Source organism: Doryrhamphus excisus, linkage group LG9, assembly GCF_037039965.1.
Source record: "Doryrhamphus excisus strain RoL-2023G ecotype Guam linkage group LG9, RoL_Dexc_Guam_v1.1, whole genome shotgun sequence".
In the NCBI taxonomy this organism is placed as follows: Eukaryota; Metazoa; Chordata; class Actinopteri; order Syngnathiformes; family Syngnathidae; genus Doryrhamphus; species Doryrhamphus excisus.
This window is the reverse complement of record NC_136365.1, coordinates 1,253,048-1,275,999: the sequence shown is the minus strand read 5'-3', so window position 1 is coordinate 1,275,999 and position 22,952 is coordinate 1,253,048. Positions and strand designations below refer to the sequence as shown.

Below are 22,952 nucleotides of genomic sequence, written 5' to 3'. Positions count from 1 at the left end.
TCTCTTCGCTGCGTTGCTCGCAGTATGATACGGTTTAGTGTCTGCGACGGCGACTCATCTGTCTTTGATTTGGAGCACAGACCCTGCAGGCTCCCGAGGAGACTCCGCCATCCCTCTTTAGACTCTGTTCTTTTCTTCCCTTTGAGCCACAACTATATTTCACTTCATTGCAACCCTTTCTTTTTTTTTTTTTTTAGGCCCCAATGTAATAGCTGGAGATATATAGCTCCGCTTTTGTAGCCTTCTGAGCTTCCTTTGCTTTTTTATAAAACATTGTCAGAGTGACAAAACAGCCGCCCTTGGGTGTCCCGGAACAGGTGCACCCTCCTCCGTGGGCAATGCCTCAATATCCCAAACGGGTCCTTTTGAGAAAGATAACATCTGGGTGCTTGGACAGGAGTTGGAACGCAACCGTAGCTCATCGCTACGGGCCCGTCTGCCTATAAGCCATAGACTGTCTGTCAACGTTTTTATAAGAGCTGATTTAAGGACTCTTATTTTTTTTTGCTGACACGGCTAATCAAGGAGCCGGAGAGGAGCTTTGAATGACGTATTTCACGATGGCATAGAAATGTGGGGGGGGTTTGTTCATTACTCTCGCTGTTTGAGAGACTCTAATGATGTTCCTGGTCGCCACCGAGACACATAAGAACCCAATACCTCTGAGGCATGACCGTGATTGAGATGTGAGTAAAAGCGAGGAAGCAAAAGGAGGGAGCAGATGGGCTCTACAGACAATTAAAGCCGCATGTTCTCAACCTCCACTTCATCTCCACCGCCAGCCTCATTCTTCCTGACATGCACCGTTCTTAAGCCACGGTAATAGTTTACTAGGCCTTATTACAGGAGTGGCCAAAATGTGGCCCGGGAGCCGTTTGCAGTCCGCAGCTGGGTTATTATTGGCCACCGGAGAATATTCTATATGCTAAATTAAACATTGTGAAGGAGGATGAGGAACACATTGAAAAGATAATCTTTGAACAGGATATCACATGAACAATAATCATTATTTAACAAAAATTTTGCACTGGACTTTTTGGTCCTGGCCTAATCTTCCAACATAAATTTGTCATTGGATGCTCATATCACCTACTACTTTGGTACGAGGTGCATTATTTAAAAAAAAACAAAAAAAAAACCTTAAACCATATTAGGAAAGCAGGAAGTGAACAAATGTAACAGTTACTGATTGTAAAAGTACCAGATGGAGGGGTAGGATTTAATAAGCTTTGCTTCTTCCTACTCCTTTTGGACATGTGGAACTGGGAACTGATTATGGGATGCACTCAATTGTAATCTGATGCATGTTCAAATGAAATTAAACCATTACCATTACCATTACCATTACCATTACCATTACCATTACCAAAAAAGACTCAAGAACCCCAGAAAAATCGCAATAAAAGTATATGCTCCGTATATTGGGTTGACAAGGGATTCACTCATCACACAACAACTTAACACCTAAAAGGTATACAAAGAAAAAAATATACAAATATGTGGGCAATTTGAGTTAAAAAAATGTTTCCCATAATGCCTTTCATAGGAGCAAAGCAGTTAATTGGAGGACAATTAATTTGTTATAATTAATTGACAATTTGTTATTTTGTTATCATAAAGAGCTGGAGGAATACATTTGTGTGTTCGACAAGGAGGCATGTCTAAAACAAAGCACATGCATGTCCATGATGGTCCTGATCCACCTCCATAGTCTTCGGTTCTGAGTTAAAATCCGACCACCAAACCACCATGGGCATTTTGTGACGTCCTTGCGGTCGACCTTGCTCGACCGTGGAGGTCTGTGAGAGAGAACCGTCCACCCCAACATCCTCCATGTGCTTGCCCAGTGCCACGTTCAGATTTAGGATTTGGAATACAGTGGCGCTTTGGTTAACGTCATTAAGAAGGCCTGACTAAAACCAAAATGTACTCTAACCAAAGCAAATTTTCCAATAGAAGATAATATAAATCCAAATAATCCGTTCCAGACACATAAAACAATTCTAGAAAATGATACAAAAATAATCCCAAATGACAAATGAATGGACAAGCCCCCCCATTCGCCCCCCCCCCCCCCCACATACACAAACAAACAAAGCCACCAACTAACAAAATCTATCAAAAAGGTCGCAGGGGGTGCTGGAACCTATCCCAGCTGTCTTCGGGCGAGAGGCGGAGTACACCCTGGACTGGTGGCCAGCCAATCACAGGGCACATATAGACAAACAACCATTCACACTCACATTCATATCTATGGACAATTTGGAGTCGCATGTTTTTGGAATATGATAGACGGCTTTTAAAAAACGGCGATGATTGAATGACTTAAGGAAGCTGTTAGGGTTAGCGTTGGCGGGCAAGGGTCAGGCGGCCCCCGACCATATGGATGTCAAGTAGGGGGTCTTATCCGTCCAACTGAATGATTTATACGCAGGGTCAGAAGTTGAAATAGGAAATTAGGTTTATGATTCTGCATGCGTCCACACGCTGGTACGTCTTTAGCCTTGGCGGAGGTCTTCTTGCCGAGAGCTCTTCCTTTGCCTCACGTCCCTCCTCAGCCTCTTCATCCTCAGACACTCTCATCCACAAGACACAGAGTCTATCTTCTCTCTTGACACCCCCCAGCCTTAATTGGGAGTCAGGGAGAGCGGTGGAAATCGCATTAACGCGGGCCCTGTCTGGGTGTGCCATCCATCTTGTTTTTTATTACGCCGCGCCGGGGCTGCCTGGGCGCTGCCGTTCGATTTGTCACCGGCCTCGTTCGCTGATAACAGGCATTTGTCATCGCCTTGCCTCCCTGTTAATGTCATCATCTCCTCCCTGACAGCAGCAGCCCTCCACTGGGGAGCCCTGGCGACAAAGCACATCCGTCACGCGAATATTTCCACAGCTAAGGGGAGCGCACACTGCAATAAGCCACATTAAGGCACTTATGAAGGCTGCAGAGCGTGTGCATGTGCGTGTGTGTGTGTGTGTGTGTGTGTGTGCACGTGCACTTCCTTAGCCCTCACTCGTTAGTGCGGCATGAGCAGTGGAGGTGGGGGCAGACAGGGAGAGGAAGAGGTAATTTGTTGCAATTAATTACGCAGCGAGTGTGGCTTTGTTGTGTGGGGGAGCGTTTTATCTGTTGGACCTCTTCCTTTGCCAGCCTGTGATGCTATTTGTTTGATTTATAGAGCAGGCCCGCCGGAGGCGGAGCCATCCTGCCAGTGCATGCTGTCACATGTTCCATAATGCTGCGTTATACAGTCTGAGTGACAAGCGTCGCTTTGTCGGGTTGGTACTTTATATTATGTACAGCAATGCGCTTTGTGGCCGTCTATCAGGACCCAAAACCTTTGTGAACATTTGTCATTCAGCACAAATTCAACAACTCCAAGGTTAACCTTCAGTCCACCTCGTCTCCTTTTTTTTTCCACTGCCGCTCCTTTTTCATTCATTCTTTCCATGACAGCATGCCGTAGCAGTAAAAGCGGAGATACTTAGAGGTACTGGACCATACCGCAAAAACAATTCAGATGAAATTAGATGATGTTTACAACACTGGCTTGCTTGACCCCCCCGGTACCGCACCTCCTCGCTGTGACTTTCACTCCCCTCTGTGTAAGATGGACAAGCAAAGATGTGACACCGCTTTTCCTACTGGTGTGCGTTGCTGCCGCGGGAGGCTGACAGATGGATCAGCCAGCCTCCAGGCAGGGCGAAGGAGTTCCTTCAGCGTTCTCCACGGCTCCAACTGTCACATGGCGGATTTGTTATCCAGGCTGCATTAATGATGACGCCAGACTTAGACACGATGAGAGTCATCATCATGCATGTGCGATGTCGTACTCAAGCATGTCTGAAAGGCTCTTTTCCATGCTGAGGATGGAGTCGTGTTTTTTGTAATTCACTGTGGGGAAAATGGTGGCCTGGTGTTTCTCATATATGCTCAATACATCGCATGCTGTCTCACCCGCCTCCAACGCTTCTTGCAAGCTTGGTGTTGACGTTCTCTTCCAGTTTCAACCTTGGCAGTGAAAAAACTAACTCCTTATTTCTGAAATCACAAATACTTCAACTAGGTCATCTTCAAACAGCTAAAATAATGCATAAGGCTGAAAAAAAACAATTAGCTAAAAATGTCATCCAATACTTCTTACAAGAGAGGAGAAATATGATCTCAGCGAAGAAGTACGTTTGAAACACTTCTATGCTAGGACTACGTTAGCGTTAGCATAGCATTTCAGTATGTGGAATCAAACTATGGAATGGATTGAGTAAGGAAATCAAACAATGCACAACGATGAGCCAATTCAAGAAACAATACAAGCAGTTGATGTTTGCTAAATACAAGGATGAAGAGTCTTGAACCAGTCATGATGTGCTATATATATCACTATATTGACACTTACTATGGTACCCATTATGGCATTGGATGCTCATATCACCTAGTACTTCGGTACCAGGTGCATTATTTAAAAAAAAACAAAAAAAAACCTTAAACTGTATTATGGAAAGCAGGAAGTGAACAAATGTAACAGTTACTGATTGTAAAAGTACCAGATGGAGGGGTAGGATTTAATAAGCTTTGCTTCTTCCTACTCCTTTTGGACATGTGGAACTGGGAACTGATTATGGGATGCACTCAATTGGAATCTGATGCATGTTCAAGGGATGCACTCATCACACAACAACTTAACACCTAAAAGGTATACAAAGTAAATATACAAACATGTGGCAATTTGAGTTAAAAAATGTTTCCCATAATGTCTTTCATAGGAGAGAAACATTTAATTGGAGGACAAGCGACATAGAAAACGAATAGTGCTACAATGCTGTCTGTGTCCACCAGAGGGACCCAGAGTGAGGCTGACGTAATTGCAACGCCCCAATGAATGCATTGCTCAGATGCGATGCATTGTGGCCAAGCTGTCAAAGAGTTGTTTTTTTTTCCATTTTAAACTCGTATTAGTACGTTTGTATATTTCTCAGGTACGAGTTAAGATGCTGTGTGATGAGTTGAATGTTATTTGTATATATTACATGTTATATGTTATTTGACAAAAACGTTACCAGTGAAGCATAGGCATATATGGCATAAATATGCAAAAATTCTGGGCCAAAAAAAGCAGGGAGCAACAGTGTAACCTTAATTAACATTAATTAATCACAAAAACAGAATGAAGTATTCTACATAAGAAATATTGTAAAGCCAATCAAAAAAAATTTTTTTCTAGTTTTACAGGCTGAAAATAATCTGAAATGCATACAAATACATAAAAAATATGAATGAAAAGGATACAGTCACATGTAATGTTACTTTTGCCTTCATTAAAAAGTACCGTGATTGTTGATTGACTGTTCCCAAAGAAGTTTATGGCAGCAAGCTCAACACAGACACCACCTTCCTGTTTTGCTATGAGTTATTTCTTGAATTCTTGAATTCATCAGTGTTTATCACCTCAACTGTCAGGTTCTAGCTTTTCCTTCCTATTTTGTACTTCGCCCTGGCCTGTGTGTGTGTTTTTTTTTCTTTGCAGATGGTATTGCTCTGGCTGGAGGCGGGACAACTGGGCGCACCTGAGGCTGATTGCTTTTCTCTCTATTTAAACTGACTGCTTGCAGCTGTGAGGCAATGGTTCTTTGTTCGCTTCTCTGCTTCACAAATTGCTCGATGCTAGTGTGTTTTTCTTTGGCTGGGTCTAAATTCGGGGTCTACAGCCTGTTAGGGACATCATTGCGCCGCATGAAGGCGACCTAAATGGAAAGTCTGCAAAGACTGTGTCCTCCTTCGGTAATGAATGGCAATGTGCATTCATTCTTAGCTGTTTACATAATCACGTTTGTTTCTTTACATCATGTACACCGAAAAATGTCTGGGATTGAATGAGTTAATAACATAAGATGGTCGCCATAAATATGTCAAAAATTTTTTTAATGTTTACTGAAAAACATGCTAACCGAAGCGGCTGCTAACCAAGGTTCCACTGTTATTTGAAGTAATCACTTCTGTTAAATCCGTCAAAGATGATTGCATGTGTTGACCACACCCTTCTTCTACTACTTCCTGGAATGAGATTTGATCAAAACATCTTAAACACCACCAACTTTGAAGATTTAAGAACATTGTATTATTAAGCAATAATGCCGCCTAATAAGGAAAAGTCGCTGGGATTAAAACAGTAAAAAAAAGTGATAAAACATGAAGCATTTATGGTTTATGAATTGCTAATTTTATTGAATATCTCCCATTGACTCTGACTACACTGCATTTTGAACGCTTATAACAGACATGTTGATAAATTAAAACTCAGCCATAAAAATGACTACTACAGTAGCCACGGTATCCAGCTCTCTTAAGTAAAAAGAGACAATCATAAAAATAGAAATGTGTCACCACTCCGTATGAACTATCTGGAATGATCATGGGATGTGTTCAAATATGTGAAGATAACGCCGGGGAACAAATTCCTGCAAAATGGATCACGATGTCTGACACGCCGTACAGAACACGTTGATAGTAACACACGAGTCACATGTAGTGCGCATCGTCTCAGTATCCATTGTGTACATCTCCAACCTCGTCCGCCGTTACATCAATCCAGGGAGTGGATCCACCTCTTCTCCGCTTACTTTATTCAATAATGGCCCACAGTCCCGTAGCCGTTCATCAGCGCCATCTTCAGGTGCTCATCGGATGCCAGCTCCTCCTCAGGGATGTCGTTCTTGCAGGAAAACATCTTACTGATTTCCATGAAGGTTTTGTTCTTGGTCTCGGGAATGATGAAGATGGTGTAGATGGCCACGCCCAGGCAGATCGCACAGAAGATGAGGTAACAGTAAGGACCAGTGGCCAGCTGGAGTCGGAGGATGAAAGGAGAATAGATGCTCAGTGAAAAATAAAGTCCCTTGATGTAAAACCTAATATCTAAATTACGATGAACATTTTATGTCGTCATCCAGTCCAATGTTTGGCGGGAATTTGTTGATGTAAGGTTGCACAGTTTTATTGATGTATCCCCAAGCATGCTGGGTTCCCCACCCGCCAGGCATAACACTTTCAGGCGCAATAATTAAAATAAACAATTAAAGTAAATACATTGAAAACTATTCCAAGTAGCTACATCACATTTTATGTTATCTGGAAATATGCACCATTATATTATTCAAAAAGTAATTAGAAATCCCACACCCCGGATTGTTCCGTGAGTCATATCTAAGTGTTGTGCAACTCTGATTGTGCTATGTGAGTGTATGAGGAAGGTCCTTTATGAGAAGCTATTAGACTGAACCTGTAGGTGAAATTATAATATGCACAACTGTTACGTTAGAGGCGGCACGGTGGGCAAGTGGTTAGCGTGCAGACCTCACAGCTAGGAGACCAGGGTTCAATTCCACCCTAATTTCAACTCCCAGTCTTTGGCGGACAAATTAAAAGTCGGACTTATGGTACTGACCTCCAGGAAGGGAAAGACGAAACCGATGGTGAAGTTGGACAGCCAGTTGAGACAACCTCCCACGGTGTAGGCCGCCGGTCGGTGCGACTGCTTGAAGAGCTCAGCAGTGATCAGGAAGGGCACACCGGCTACGGAGGTCATGAGAAGTATCAATACGGTGATGCACCAGTAGGCCGATTACGTATGGTAGCACCTGCACCATCTACTGCAGGGGTCTCAAACACGCGGCCCGCTGGGCTAAATGTTTGATATGGATGCTGTATGGTATCATGTACCCAGAAAAAATGATTACGTTTGATTCATGTTCATGTTAAAGGTTAAATAACTGTTAATAGTTATCCTCCCTATCCGTGTGGAAGTGGTACGTTTTTGGCTATTTTAGTTTAAAGGAAATAATTTGAAGGCTACCGTTTAGGTCGCTGACGCTCTAGTTTGCGAGTTAGCATGTGTCTCAAGACCCTGCAGTTGCGCAATATGTTGTAAATAAAAAAAGTATAAATGTGACTATAGTCGTGTTTTGTCATGTCTACAGGGCTCTAATAATGCTTTGTTCATTTTAATATGAAAAAAATAATTTGTCTACCCACCAACTATATGTGGTTTCTTAAGTTTTTATTATTTGCTGTTTTATTATTATTATTATATTTATTTATTACTGATTGATTTTCTTTATTCTTGATTTGTTTATTTATTTTTCATCTTATTTTGTGCAGAAAAATAAAAATTAAGATATTTAAGAACAGTGGAATGTTTTATCAGAGCTTTTCTTGTAGAAAATCGGAACCAAAGCACTGAAAAAGTTTGTATATTTTTCTGTTTTTAATAAATGCGTTTTTTTTTGGTTTTTTTTTTGGAAAACCTGATGCGGCCCAGCCTTGCCCAGACCCTAGCTCCAGTGGCCCCCAGGTAAATTGAGTTTGAGACCCCTGATCTACTGGGATTCTAGCAAATGTTCAAGGGACTCTGAAGTGTACCTAAAGGAGTATCCAGTGTGTGTATTATTATTAAGTAGCGTAGGAGGGCTTCTTTTCAGTTTCATTATAACCAATGTATACTATTATGTGTATTGTACTATAGTTCACACTCCTTTTTTAGTATGCTGACTGTGTAGAGTTGGTAAAACACCAAACCACAAGAAGTAGATCCTTTCTTCAGGACGTATGTCCAATTCATTTGCAGCAGAGTATTTGAGATTGTCTTCTGGGTTTAAACATCCAATTCTTCATTGTTAGAAGGGAAAGTGATGCAGGAGAAATATGCATGAGCGCCACGGTTAAGTATTACAAATGCCGTCCTCGTTATCTGCGCATGATAATTGCGCAGATGAAGGTTTAATATTGTCAAGCTAATAACCAGGCCATAATTTGTCAACATCTGCGGTATATATGGGGGGGGCGTCATGGTGCGTGCAAGCTTTAGTCTGAGGGAAGCTGCATTCATCACGGCGAGCTGATGAACAATGAGCCATTAAAAGTCTAATTGCGGCAACAGAAACCCTCGTCCGTGCACCAAAGTATAGATTTTTGCCGGCTTGACGAATGACGTTGTGTACACCGGATTCTCCCCAATTCATCATCCTCACAGGCCCACTCAACATGGTTCCCAATGTTGTAAATGATTGCCTCTTAATTCACTTCACTCAACTCTTTGAGTGTACAAATGACTGTGGGAATGGATGTAGTGTCGCTTAAGATTTGCTCATTTACAAGACTAATGAAATACAATATCTGTGTGTAGGCAGAAAGACAGAAAAGGTGTGGAAAGGGGGTGAGGACATGCTGCAGTTATGTGTGTGTCCAGGAGGCGGCAGTGTTACCTTACACAACACACAAAACCTTTTGGTCTAAGTTGGAAAGCTGGAACTTCCTGATTTTCATCATCTTATGGCTTCACACAGGTTGTTCCAACTTTTTTCCGGAAGGGCCACATACTGAAAAATTGCACTTTTTTCTATTTAAGAAAAAATTGGGACATATTTGAAGACAAAGCTTTGCGATATTATTAATGAACATTCAAATTTTTCAATTTTTTGCTGTAAATTTTTTTCTTTATATTATTAATAATAATAAAATAAACAAATAATTATTATAAAAATAATAATAATAATTATTATTATTTTTTTATATTTATTTATTTATTACTTATATATTTTTAAAAATATTTTTTTTTATTTCAACAATATGTTGCAGGTCAATAATGACTGCAAATGGCCTACATAGGACATCAATGTCATTTTTTATGCTGCTTATCCTCACTATGGGGATATGCTGGAGCCTATCCCAGCTGACTTTGGGCGAGAGGCGGGGTACACCCCCGGACTGGAATTCCTCCCACATTCCAAAAACATGCTAGGTTAATTAGCGAAATTAGCAAATTGTCCATAGGTATGAATGTGAGTGTGAATGGTTGTTTGTCTATATGTGCCCTGTGATTGGCTGGCGACCAGACAGCTGGGATAGGCTCCAGCACGCCTGTGACCCTTGTGAGGATAAGCGGTTGAAAATGAATGAATGAATAATTGTCTAGAATCTAAATTCCAAATATTCCAATGAGTGCAATTTAAAATATGTTCTTGTATGTGTATTTAAGACATAAATATGGAGCATTTTGTTTCAAGAAAATCAAGAAATAGCTCAATTATAGTTCAATTAGGCTATACCCATTCACAAATTCCACAGTATGTTTATTTTTTCAATTTTTCAATTTAATTAATTTGATCATGTACAATTTTCTTCAACTTCTGACCCCAAATCATGGCAAAAAGGATTAGACCGCCCTTGTTTCTTCAGTTTCTTGTTAATTTCAATGCCTAGCACAACTAAAGGTACCTTTATTTGGACAAATGTAGCAATGACAACAAAAATAGCTCATATGAGTTAAAGTTTTTGGCAGTACAATGCCATAGCTATTGAACTAGAAGAACTTCATTTGGGTTATTATCAAGAAAGCCATGAAAGTTGCTGTATATATATTTATATCTGTGCAAACAAATGTACTTTAGGAGCACCAGGCATTAAAATGGATCAATAAACTGAAGCAACATTTTTTTCCATGACCGTATATGCAGGGCAAATATAGAGTGTTCAATATTAGTTCAATATTTACCTGGGCCAATGCAGAAGCCGGCAATAATTCCAACAACGCAGCCCACGCTGATGTAGCGCAGGAAGGCCAGTTGAGCCTGTGATTACATAAAATTGATTTAAAATGTTCATTATGTTAAAAATGAAAATGATTTCAGGTAATACTTTACAATACGGTACACCAAATGACAGTACTAGATGAGGAACATACCTTACTCATTAGTACCTCGTTCCTCAGTAACTACTCTAAATGTCTGTGCCTTAATTCTATAGAAAACACATCTCAATCAGCAATCATTTATAAATATGTGATAATACAGGTCAAATGTACAGCATACATGTACCACTCTTAGAAAGGCCACACTTTGATCATGTTATTTCGGCAAGTGTTGCGATTTCGCACCTTGCTCTGCGGTCCTTGAAAGCACCATAGATGCAAAAGTTAGTTTCGCTACGACAGTCAGTCCGGCTTCAACACTTAAAATAATAGTAAGTGTCGTGTGGACTTCTCTAGCTTGCTAGCTTGTAGCACAAGGGTGTCAAACTGATTTTGATTTGACTTGTTTCATATCGCAGTTAGGGCCACTTGCAGCTGGATATGCATGAACATGAATATAACTTATTGATATTATTACACATTGCATTTGATTGATGGATAATTTGCTTTGAAATGATACGTGTAGTGAGATGGTCAAGGTGTCAAGCAGACATTTTGCTAATAAAAAATGCTTGGAATATCTAGTTGCATGATGAGATAATATTTAAGTTCAGCAGGGGTCTCAAAAAATTTCTGTCATAATGAAAGAAAAAACAGGTGAAGTGCATGATTGACGTACATTATTCCCAGGCCTTTGCGGGGCCACATTAAATTATGGTGGTGGGCCACATCTGGTCTCTGGGGCTTGAATTTGACTAAAGGCTATATACCGCAACGCGACTCCGATTCCAATAACCAATAATCTTACCTTTACATTTTATACATTGAATGAGTTGAATAAGTGCGTGAGTCATATTTCTGGCTTAAACCTGGATTGTTTAGCGAGTGAACAATGGCGATTGAAGAAAAAAAGGTGACTCTAATCACTTTTATTGCAAATGTTGATCTGAAATTGGAGGACAACGTCAATGTCAAGCTAAAATGAAAGTTTGGAAACGGGAGGAGCGAGTCACGTGTCAAAACTAGATATTTTTCATCAGTTACTTGCCGATTTTTGCCATTTGCTGCCGAAATTTGACTAAAGGCTATTATACACCGCGACGCGACTTTGATTCCATTTGTTCATCAATAATCTTATGCACACATTTTATACGTTGAATGAGTTTAATAAGTTTGTGAGTCATATTTCGGGCTTAAACCTGTATTGTTTAGCGAGTGAACAATGGCAATTGAAGAAAAAAAGGTGACTCTAATCACTTTTATTGCAAATGTTGATCTGAAATTGGAGGACAACGTCAATGTCAAGCTAAAATGAAAGTTTGGAAAGGGGAGGAGCTATTCGTGTCAAAACTAGATATTTCTCATCAGTTACTTGCAGTATTGTGCCATTTGCTGCCGAAATTTGACTAAAGGCTATTATACACCGTGACGCGACTTTGATTCCATTTGTTCATCAATAATCTTATGCACACATTTTATACGTTGAATGAGTTTAATAAGTTTGTGAGTCATATTTCGGGCTTAAACCTGTATTGTTTAGCGAGTGAACAATGGCAATTGAAGAAAAAAAGGTGACTCTAATCACTTTTATTGCAAATGTTGATCTGAAATTGGAGGACAACGCCAATGTCAAGCTAAAATGAAAGTTTGGAAAGGGGAGGAGCTATTCGTGTCAAAACTAGATATTTCTCATCAGTTACTTGCAGTATTGTGCCATTTGCTGCCGAAATTTGACTAAAGGCTATTATACACCGCGGCGCGACTTTGATTCCATTTGTTCATCAATAATCTTACACACACATTTTATACGTTGAATGAGTTCAATAAGTTTGTGAGTCATATTTCTGGCTTAAACCTGGATTGTTTAGCAAGTGAACAATGGCGATTGAAGAAAAAAAGGTGACTCTAATCACTTTTATTGCAAATGTTGATCTGAAATTGGAGGACAACGTCAATGTCAAGCTAAAATGAAAGTTTGGAAAGGGGAGGAGCTATTCGTGTCAAAACTAGATATTTCTCATCAGTTACTTGCAGTATTGTGCCATTTGCTGCCGAAATTTGACTAAAGGCTATTATACACCGTGACGCGACTTTGATTCCATTTGTTCATCAATAATCTTATGCACACATTTTATACGTTGAATGAGTTTAATAAGTTTGTGAGTCATATTTCGGGCTTAAACCTGTATTGTTTAGCGAGTGAACAATGGCAATTGAAGAAAAAAAGGTGACTCTAATCACTTTTATTGCAAATGTTGATCTGAAATTGGAGGAAAACGTCAATGTCAAGCTAATATGAGAGTTTGGAAAGGGGAGGAGCGAGTCATGTGTCAAAACTAGATATTTTTTTATCAGTTATTTGCAGTCTTTGCACCATTCGTGTGTGGACCAATTGTGGCTATTTTAAAGTACAAATAATAAAACCACAAAGTAAAACAATATATTAAAGGGACAAGCAGCGCTGTTGTGTACCTGGAAGAGGACAGACATTGTGATGCCAGCACAACAGAGAGCCATGAAAAGGTAGCCGCCAATCATCAGTGGTCTCCTCCCCACACGCTCAATAGTAAAGCACTGCAAAACAAGACACAACCTTCATCATCATCATCATGTCATCTATCTGTCAATAAGACATATTGCCATGACCGTGTGTACTTACGCCTATTGCTCCAGAGATGACCTCAATGGCTCCAGTCCCGACTGTGGTGTACTGAATATTTGGGTCGGGAATTCCAGCATTCCTAAATATATCATTTGTGTAGAACCAGATCTGAAAATGAAAATAACATGATATATAAAACAAATAAATGTCATTATGCAGCTGGCTTTAAACTGCAAGCTGAGAAGTCCCTCATCATTTCTATGTGATTTATCATCGCAATCATTATCATCACATCATGCATCACACATACAGAGTATTTGAGATGCAGCGTTCTCATCAGCGTGGACGTCTGACAAGGGCTCCCTTTGAAATTAATTTGCGTGTCCTCATTAATCACGTTGTGCTGAAGCAACATCTATCTTTGCGGCAGTTTGGACGAGCTTGTGACTGCTTGTGCTTAAATGCCATCTTGTTGACAAAGTAACCGTGGGTGGGATTTTATCACCATCCAAGCTGTCATGCGTGCATGTATACATTTCAATGGAAGCGGAACATTTTGGGAAGATTTGGACCAAAGCAATAAAAACTTACACTTTAACAGTAATCCCAAGAATAAGAACCAAAATGTTCCTCCAGTCAGCTCCGATGTAGACACTGATGTAACACCTTAAGGTGGAGTCGAACTTACACAGCCAGAGGGTGGCACCTTGAGGGTGCCCAGCAACAGCCTGCACCCACTCGGCTAAAACAAACTACAGCAAAAATGGGAAAATAGAACAAAAAGGCACCAAAGATGTATTTTTATGTATTTTTTACGTACATATAACATCACAAAGAGGTGATGATGCAACTCCACAAATAAAGACAGCATGTTTGGTGCAATTGTAAGCCAAAAAAAGCTGGCAGAAGTGCATTTTTTAAGCGTTTAGCCTGCATCTTTCCCATTGAAATACATGCGACACAGGAAATGAAAAGGCATCTCCATGAGTTGTACAAAGGGAATGTTCGCATTGAAGGGAAATTTTAACGCATGCACACACACAGTTCAGTTGCAAATGTGAAAACTGTAACTAGTTCATGGTTTTATATTTGTAAATAATATATACATTTTCATGTAAAACAAAAATAGTTTTCTGTTGTTTATGTTGTGGCATTGTTGTTTAGACATTTTGACTAAATATATATGGCTAAATTTGTGTCAAAGTGAAAGTTATGCTTGCGGGCAGCAATATTTTGCTGAAACTATGCTCTGCTGCTGATTACTAACCAACGGAATAAGGTAGAAACAAATTTTTTGTTTCTGATGAAATATCAGAATCTAATCTTTCTTTTGCTATACACCATGTCTATATATCCCAACAACACAATATTAAAAAAATAAGTCAAAATCATCAAAAATCGCTGACACCGAGAGGGACGACTTTGTTTTGTATTCTGATTGCATTTTAATAAAAAGGTACAAAAAAGAAATATGACTAATAGCACTTTTGCATAGCAGTATGTTCGGTTAATTAACCAATCAATCAAATAAATGTGTGTGAACGGTTGCGTCATTCTAGTGACTGACAGGTGAGTCAACCGCTTATAGTCACCATCTAACCGAATATGATATGTAGAAAGATAAATGAAACATGTTCGTGATGAATTCTTCATGATGTAGCGGTGTTGCAATCTGGAACCACTGGGACTGGAGGACCCAGCAGGGTGTACTCCTGCTGGGATTTGCTACTAGCATGTGAGCCAGCATGCCTACAGCTTCTGACGGCACGGTGCAGTGAGTACAGGAGTGCGTTGCTTGTATGTACTCTAGATGGGTCAACTCTCCAATGTGTGCCAGCACTGAGAGAAGAGACCTGAAGATAATGAGGCGTGGTTGTTTGCCCCCTGCTTAGTGGGACTGTGATATATGGACGAGAAGGCATACAGATGGGAGGTGCACAGCAGGGAGCTGTCATAATAACTGCACAGCCTTTGCACAAATACACGAGCGAGCCCACCGAGATGTTTACCACTCACCGCATCAATACCAGACAGCTGCATGCCGACGTTGACCACAATCACGGTGATGAGCTGCCAGCGAACGCAGCGGTCCATGAGGAGGCTGCACACAGATAGCGTCTGGATGGAGGACAAAGAGCGTTGTTCCTCTTGCATCTCCTCCACCTCCAACTGGAGGTTTCCTCTAGAACGGAACCACTTGAGGGCTGCGGGGAAGAGGACAGGTTGGGCACATAAACCATGACATGCACATTCTCAACAGTTGGGAACAGGAATTTTGTCCATGAAGGTAGATGATGCAGCACTTTATTTGTTTACTTAAACTATATTAGGAAAGCAGGAAGTGAACAAATGTAACGGGGACTGATTGTAAAAGTACCAGATTGAGGAGTAGGATTTAATAAGCTTTGCTTCTTCCTACTCCTTTTGGACATGTGGAACTGGGAACTGATTATGTGATGCATTCAATTGTAATCTTGTAATGTTCAAATGAAACAAAACCATTACCATTACCATTACCATTCCCATTACCATAGCAGGAGGAGCTACAATGGTGTGAAAAAGTGTTGGTCCCCTTCCTGATTTTTTATTTAGTCACACATAAATCATTTCATATCATTGAACATATTTAAATATTAGTCAATGACAATGCAATGATCCAAAACACACCACCTCTGAATGACTGAATAAAAACAAAATGAAAACTTTGGAGTGGCGTAGTCTAAGTCCTGACCTGGGTCCGATTGAGATACTGTGGCATGACCTTAAAAAGGTGGTTCCTGCTGGAAAACCCTCCAATGTGGCTGAATTACAACAATTCTGCAAAGATGAGTGGGCCAAAATTTCTCCAAAATTTCTTCTTGTCATTGCAAACACTATATTGTTAAAGTCTAATTGCTAAATTAAATGAAATAGTCAAATAGAAATACAAAATTGCTCATGTGATATGTAACCATAAAGCTTTTTTTCAAACCTGCAATGGTGGCGTGAACGTTTCCTTTTTCGATCAACAGGTACCGTGGACTTTCCGGAAACCATGGCAAAAACATCAGCTGGACCAGGGTTGGAAATACGATAAGAGACATGAGCAGCGGCCAGTGCTCTTCCTATGAGGAGACATCAAGCACACATTTAGAACATGTACCACAATGAAAAGCAGTACCCATACAACAACTATACAACAGCGGCAACAATAAACATACTTTTCAACACAAATAACTTCATAGGTTTAACATCAAGATGTCTGCACCTTTCCCAACAGCTCTTGAAGCCCGAGGACCTGAGCGATGAAGACTCCGAGACAAATATGGATGCTGGGAATAAGACCCAGGAATCCTCGCAGATTCTTGGGGGCAATCTCTCCAAGGTACATTGGCACCACACTGAGACAGATGCCTGCTCATTGGAGAGAGATAGCTGACTTCCTGTATAGTGTGGACTTCATCTTAACATGGTAAATATGTTACAGATAACAAAAGACAACAAAGATACCAAAAACTAGGAATGATTTGGACTACTTTTTGGACTTACCGGAGTGCACTCCAACAATGAAGCGTCCAATGATGACCATAGATGGTTCCCTCCATGCTCTGCTGAGGCCTATGAGGGCTCCACCAAGGAACACCAACACGGTGGATTTCACCAGGGTCCCCTTCCTGTTCACACACACTTCTAATCACAATATGTTTCATATTTATTAGATGATTATGACACGAAGGCCATAACAAAACTAACCTTCCGTATTTGGTTACCAATTTTCCGACTAACAGTGCGCCGATCATTCCACCGATAGCAAAGATGGACACAGTCAAGGAGTACAAGACTGTCAGGTGCTTGTCATCTGGAATCCAGTTATATTCTTCCCTAAGTGTCTCGTTGTAGAAGGCCTTGATGTACTGATGGAGGGAAAGAAGAAAATGTTTGATATAAATGTTGGATTTATTATCACATGATTCCTGTCTATTTCTAGGAGGTATTTTCTAATGCAAATGTGTTACTATTTTGAATGTTTTTTTCTTTTGAGAATTTATTTAAGTGGCCCCAGTGACGTTCTTCTTCACGAAAATCCAACTAGAACTGTGCTCACTAAGTGGGACTAAATGGTGGGTAAGTCATCGTTGATGCACTACACTGCCGATGGGGATGTGAAAAAAAACTACCCATTGAAGTATTATCTAGCAACGTGGTAGTGAATGAGTTAAGAAGTCCAACTGTCGCTAACATTCAGGTTAACATTGCCACCGAAGTCATTATCAATATCAGACCCTGACCTTTAAAGGGTCAGTTTGGATTTTTTGACTTGAAGTTGTACGACAACACCATCAGCAGTGTAGTGCATCAACGTTGACTTACCATCCACTTGGTCCTGTGAGACTGGCTATGGTCGGATTTCCGGTTAATTGCAGGGGCCACTTAAGTCAAAAGTTTTTTCAAAACAACATGCATTGAAAAGACTAATACGTCTACAGGAGTATATGGAACCCATACACAACAATGGAGAGCGGGAGAGGGACATAACACCCACTTTTTTTGGGCAACGGTTTTGTGATGCAAATATATTACTCTTTTCAAAGCCAAACTAACTTCACTAACCGGACCTACGTTCCTCATCACCAAAATCAAAAATCTGGGTCCAAGTGAGGAAGTCACTTGTTGAGGCACAACATGATGGGGATGTGGTACAACTTAATGTAAAAAAAAAGTGGTCAAAGTCATATATATATCCACAGCAGCCTAAAACTGTCCCAAATGATATGAGCGTTTTGACTTTGGGTGGAGAAACACGTAACTTGAAAGATGTTCAATGGGAAAAATGTGAAATTGTGGACAATGTACATGAATATACGGCATAATAACATATGATGCAGTAACTGACTGGTGGCCAGCCAATTACAGGGCACATAAAGACAAACAACCATTCACACTCACATTGATACCTACGGACAATTTGGAGTCATCAATTAACCTAGCATGTTTTTGGAATGTGGGAGGAAACTGGAGTACCCGGAGAAAACTCCACACAGAGGGTGGAATTGAACCCTGGTCTCCTAGCTGTGAGGTCTGCGCGCTAACCACTAGACCGCCATGCCGCAAATGGCGGTTGGATACAAAGCCCACATGCTTCAGCGTGACGTGGAACAACTAATTTTTCTCAGCTTCCTCTATTTCTGTCTCGAATCAAATCCAAAATCGAAGGAGTGATCAAGACACATGACGAAGGTGTCTCTCGATTTCACATGCAAACCCACATGACCCCCCCCCCCTTCCCCCCATGACATTTAGATCCTCATAAGCCTTCTGTTTCAAATGTCAACAGGCAGTGTTGATTCATAGTATCTGAGTGTCAGAAGATGTGTGTAGACGCGTGACAGTGACACAGACCTGCGCGGGAGAGTTGACGACGGCCAAGTTGAAGCCGTAGAGCATGGAACTGCCGAACGAGGACAGGAACGCCACCGCCAGCAGTGACTTTGTGAGGTGCTGAGGATGAAAACAAAAGTGACAATTTAAAACAATTCCTAAACAATGTTGAGACACTGCTTATTGGATGAAATTCAAAACTTTATCACTTTTTTATTATAACAATACAGTAATAATAACATAGAAAATGGCCATAGTAGTGTAATGCTATGCACTGCTGCCTTTTCCTGCTTTGATTTTGCACATTTTGTAGAAATGTCAAGTGCTGGTCCCAAACCATATAGAAACACAAATATAAAAAAAATAATAATAAGGAAAATTACTAGCACTTAAAAAAATACTCCTATGTAGCACCCAGGACAGGTGGGGGCAGTGTGTCAAAAATAGAAGTCTCTATTGCCGTATCAATTACTTTCCTTTTGTGGTGGTCCCGGAACGGAAAACAGGGATCTATAGTGTATATACGTATAATCCTGAATAATAAATGAACATGCTAAATTCCAGCACACACACCCTAGATGACGTCCATGTTAGGGAAAGTCAAGGGGGTCTGTCAGTGTAGGAAATTGGTCATTAGATACTAAGTAAGAGTTTCTGAGTAGACAGGAAGTGGTCTTACAATGCTTGCACAGATGCTTTAAAGAAACTTCATTTAGCAATGAAAAGCTTGCTGGGGAAAATTAGACGACATGTGAAAATAGCTGCTAGCGGACAATGCTTCCCAGTCAGCACTTAATTTAGGCTGATGAGAAGTCAGATGAGGATGTCTTCTTATTTTAACAGGGTCATTCATACATGTTGGTCATCGGATAGTACAAATACAAATACAGAGATAAAAATACAAAGTGTTTCTGTTGACAAGTTTGAAGCATGGTTTCATTTTTAGACTTAACTTCTACTTAACTTAACAGGGTGAACCCCTTTTTAGTGATGTGCGATACCACTGATTTTGTATCCGATCAGGCACTGACCAAAAATGTGCACATCACTAGCTGTGTTACATGTACTGTATGTTACCATCGTATCAATCCACTCATCACTAGCTGTGTTACATGTACTGTATGTTACCATAGTATCAATCCGCACATCACTAGCTGTGTTACATGTACAGTATGTTTCCATAGTATCAATCCGCACATTAACTAGCTGTGTTACATGTACAGTATGTTTCCATAGTATCAATCCGCACATCACTAGCTGTGTTACATGGACAGTATGTTACCATAGTATCAATCCGCACATAACTAAATGTGTTACATGTACAGTATCTTTCCATAGTATCAATCCGCACATCACTAGCTGTGTTACATGGACTGTATGTTACTATAGTATCAATCCGCACATAACTAAATGTGTTACATGTACAGTATGTTTCCATAGTATCAATCCGCACATCACTAACTTTGTTACATGTAATGTATGTTACCATAGTATCAATCCGCACATCACTAGCTGTGTTACATGGACTGTATGTTACTATAGTATCAATCCGCACATCACTAGCTGTGTTACATGTACAGTATGTTACCATAGTATCAATCCGCACATCACTAGCTGTGTTACATGGACAGTATGTTACCATAGTATCAATCAGCACATAACTAAATGTGTTACATGTACAGTATGTTTCCATAGTATCAATCCGCACATCACTAGCTGTGTTACATGTACAGTATGTTTCCATAGTATCAATCCACTCATCACTAGCTGTGTTACATGTACTGTATGTTACCATCGTATCAATCCACTCATCACTAGCTGTGTTACATGTACAGTACGTTACCATAGTATCAATCCGCACATCACTAGCTGTGTTACATGTACAGTACGTTACCATAGTATCAATCCGCACATCACTAGCTGTGTTACATGTACAGTATGTTACCATAGTATCAATCCGCACATCACTAAATGTGTTACATGTACTGTATGTTACCATAGTATCAATCCACACATCACTAGCTGTGTTACATGTACTGTATGTTACCATAGTATCAATCCGCACATAACTAAATGTGTTACATGTACAGTATGTTTCCATAGTATCAATCCGCACATCACTAGCTGTGTTACATGGACAGTATGTTACCATAGTATCAATCAGCACATAACTAAATGTGTTACATGTACAGTATGTTACCATAGTATCAATCCACTCATCACTAGCTGTGTTACATGTACAGTACGTTACCATAGTATCAATCCGCACATCACTAGCTGTGTTACATGTACAGTACGTTACCATAGTATCAATCCGCACATCACTAGCTGTGTTACATGTACAGTATGTTACCATAGTATCAATCCGCACATCACTAAATGTGTTACATGTACTGTATGTTACCATAGTATCAATCCACACATCACTAGCTGTGTTACATGTACTGTATGTTACCATAGTATCAATCCGCGCATCACTAGCTGTGTTACATGTACAGTACGTTACCATAGTATCAATCCGCACATCACTAGCTGTGTTTTACAGTGCAAGGGGTGTACTCATTTTTTCACACGACTGTAATACTACTGTAATACTACTTATCCACAGAATGACAGTAGCCTTGATCTGTTTAGCTATCTGAAATATGTCTTTGAATAGCTAAACAGAAATGCTGTAAACTATTATTATTATCATCACTGTTACAAGCAGTATTTTAGTTCTTACCGAGCTAGGTTTTGCATCGTTCCACAGCAACAGTTCCTCCGCCATCGAGGTGGTGAAAAGTATGAAAAGTAAGTCCCTCGGTGTGAAAATGAGAGAAGTCTCGTGTAAAACGTTATAAAGGCCGACACTGCATGCTAAATTGTATTCTCCACGCCGCGGTGACACAGAGTGAAGGCGTGTTGAGGGCTGGAATAAAGAAAAACTTGTCAAACTCCAAACTCCGCGCGTCACCATATCTGGTCACGTGACCCAGCAGGGGTCAAGAGCCCGGGGCAGAACAGCAGTTTTATTTGGGTTTTATTTATTTATATTCATTTATATATTATTTATATTCAACTACTGACTGTTTTTCAGCACTTCATTTTTTTGTGAGTTGTCTGTATTTATTCTCCTAACACCCTTTTTTTTTTTTTTTAGGTTAGTTATGTTTTTGCAGTCCCTTATTTAGAATCTTAGTCACAATTTTGTGAGAATATTTGAGTGATGGACAGTTTACCTTACTAATGTCTACTTGTTGTACATTGTGTTTGTTTTGTGATACATTTATGTCCAGTTTGTGTTGAGCTTTTTGAAAAAAATGTTTTAATAAACCAACATTTGCATACAGCGAACATATTAACCAGTCTCATGTTGATGATGTTGAGTCAAATGTTTGTTTTTAAACAATCATATTGTCCGATTGTGCAGCTTCGGGACTGGTGCCATTCAAAAGCATATCAAGCTAACTGCTAAATTAGCAGAGCTACAAACCCGGTGAGCGTGGCATATTTTTAAAACGGTCCTATCATAGAAGTTTATATTCCAGCCCAACTTGACACAGTTATTATAACTTTTTTTTGGTATCCGCCCAAGTTGCCATGTAGTTTTGACTATCCTCACTAGGGTCGTGGGTATGCTGGAGCCTATCACAGCTGTCTTCGGGCGAGAGGCGGGGTACATCCTGGACTGGTCGCCAGCCAATCACAGGGCACATATAGACAAACAACCATTCACACTCACATTCATACCAATGGAATGTGGAATTCATATTCATGGAATGTGGGAGGAAACTGGAGTAACACAAGCTAACAAGCTAACTGTGGACTGTGGATTGACCTATATGCTAGTTTTTTTTTTAATTTGATGTAAGTTTATTCTCCCAAAACACCAATGAGTGTACACTTTCAGCGAAATAAATTCACATTTGCTTCATGCACATGACTTCCTTGCATGAGATGTTGTGTGGAGTCCTGCTGATGTCCATTCGTTATACTACTCAGAACTTCCCATGTGACTCGGCATCATGACCCTGCAGCAATTTTATGCTTTGGCATTTATTTAAAATGTACTTAGTTGAAACTAGTTTCACATTTTTCCTGCAGGAGTATAATATAGTTTTCGTTTTTTAATTCAATATTTATCAAACAGAGATGATCCTTTAGCCTCACATGCTAAACTCGTTATCAGTATCCGCGGGAACACGTCCGGTCACACATCAGACCTGAGACGAGTGAACCCAAATAGCCTAATCTACACTTTGTTGTCGGTCATATGACTCCTTGTCAGTGTGAAACATCTCCGGCTTCATGCTGCTTAGGTGTGTAATGTG

The 22,952-nt window shown here is 40.2% G+C and overlaps 1 protein-coding gene across 1 annotated transcript; it reads right to left on the bottom strand.

Annotated features, from left to right (window-relative positions):
* Positions 1-6,477: 6,477 nt before the first annotated feature.
* On the bottom strand, positions 6,478-21,587 carry slc2a15b (solute carrier family 2 member 15b). Its single transcript, XM_058074511.2, has 12 exons — positions 21,365-21,587; positions 18,661-18,759; positions 17,014-17,174; positions 16,810-16,934; positions 16,529-16,674; positions 16,253-16,385; positions 15,298-15,485; positions 13,339-13,449; positions 13,152-13,253; positions 10,545-10,620; positions 7,440-7,567; positions 6,478-6,839 (listed from the first exon to the last, which is right to left on the bottom strand). The coding sequence occupies exons 1-12, from the start codon at positions 21,407-21,409 to the stop codon at positions 6,621-6,623; spliced, it is 1,533 nt and encodes a 510-aa protein (XP_057930494.2). The 5' UTR covers positions 21,410-21,587; the 3' UTR covers positions 6,478-6,620.
* Between the last annotated feature and the right edge of the window lie 1,365 nt (positions 21,588-22,952).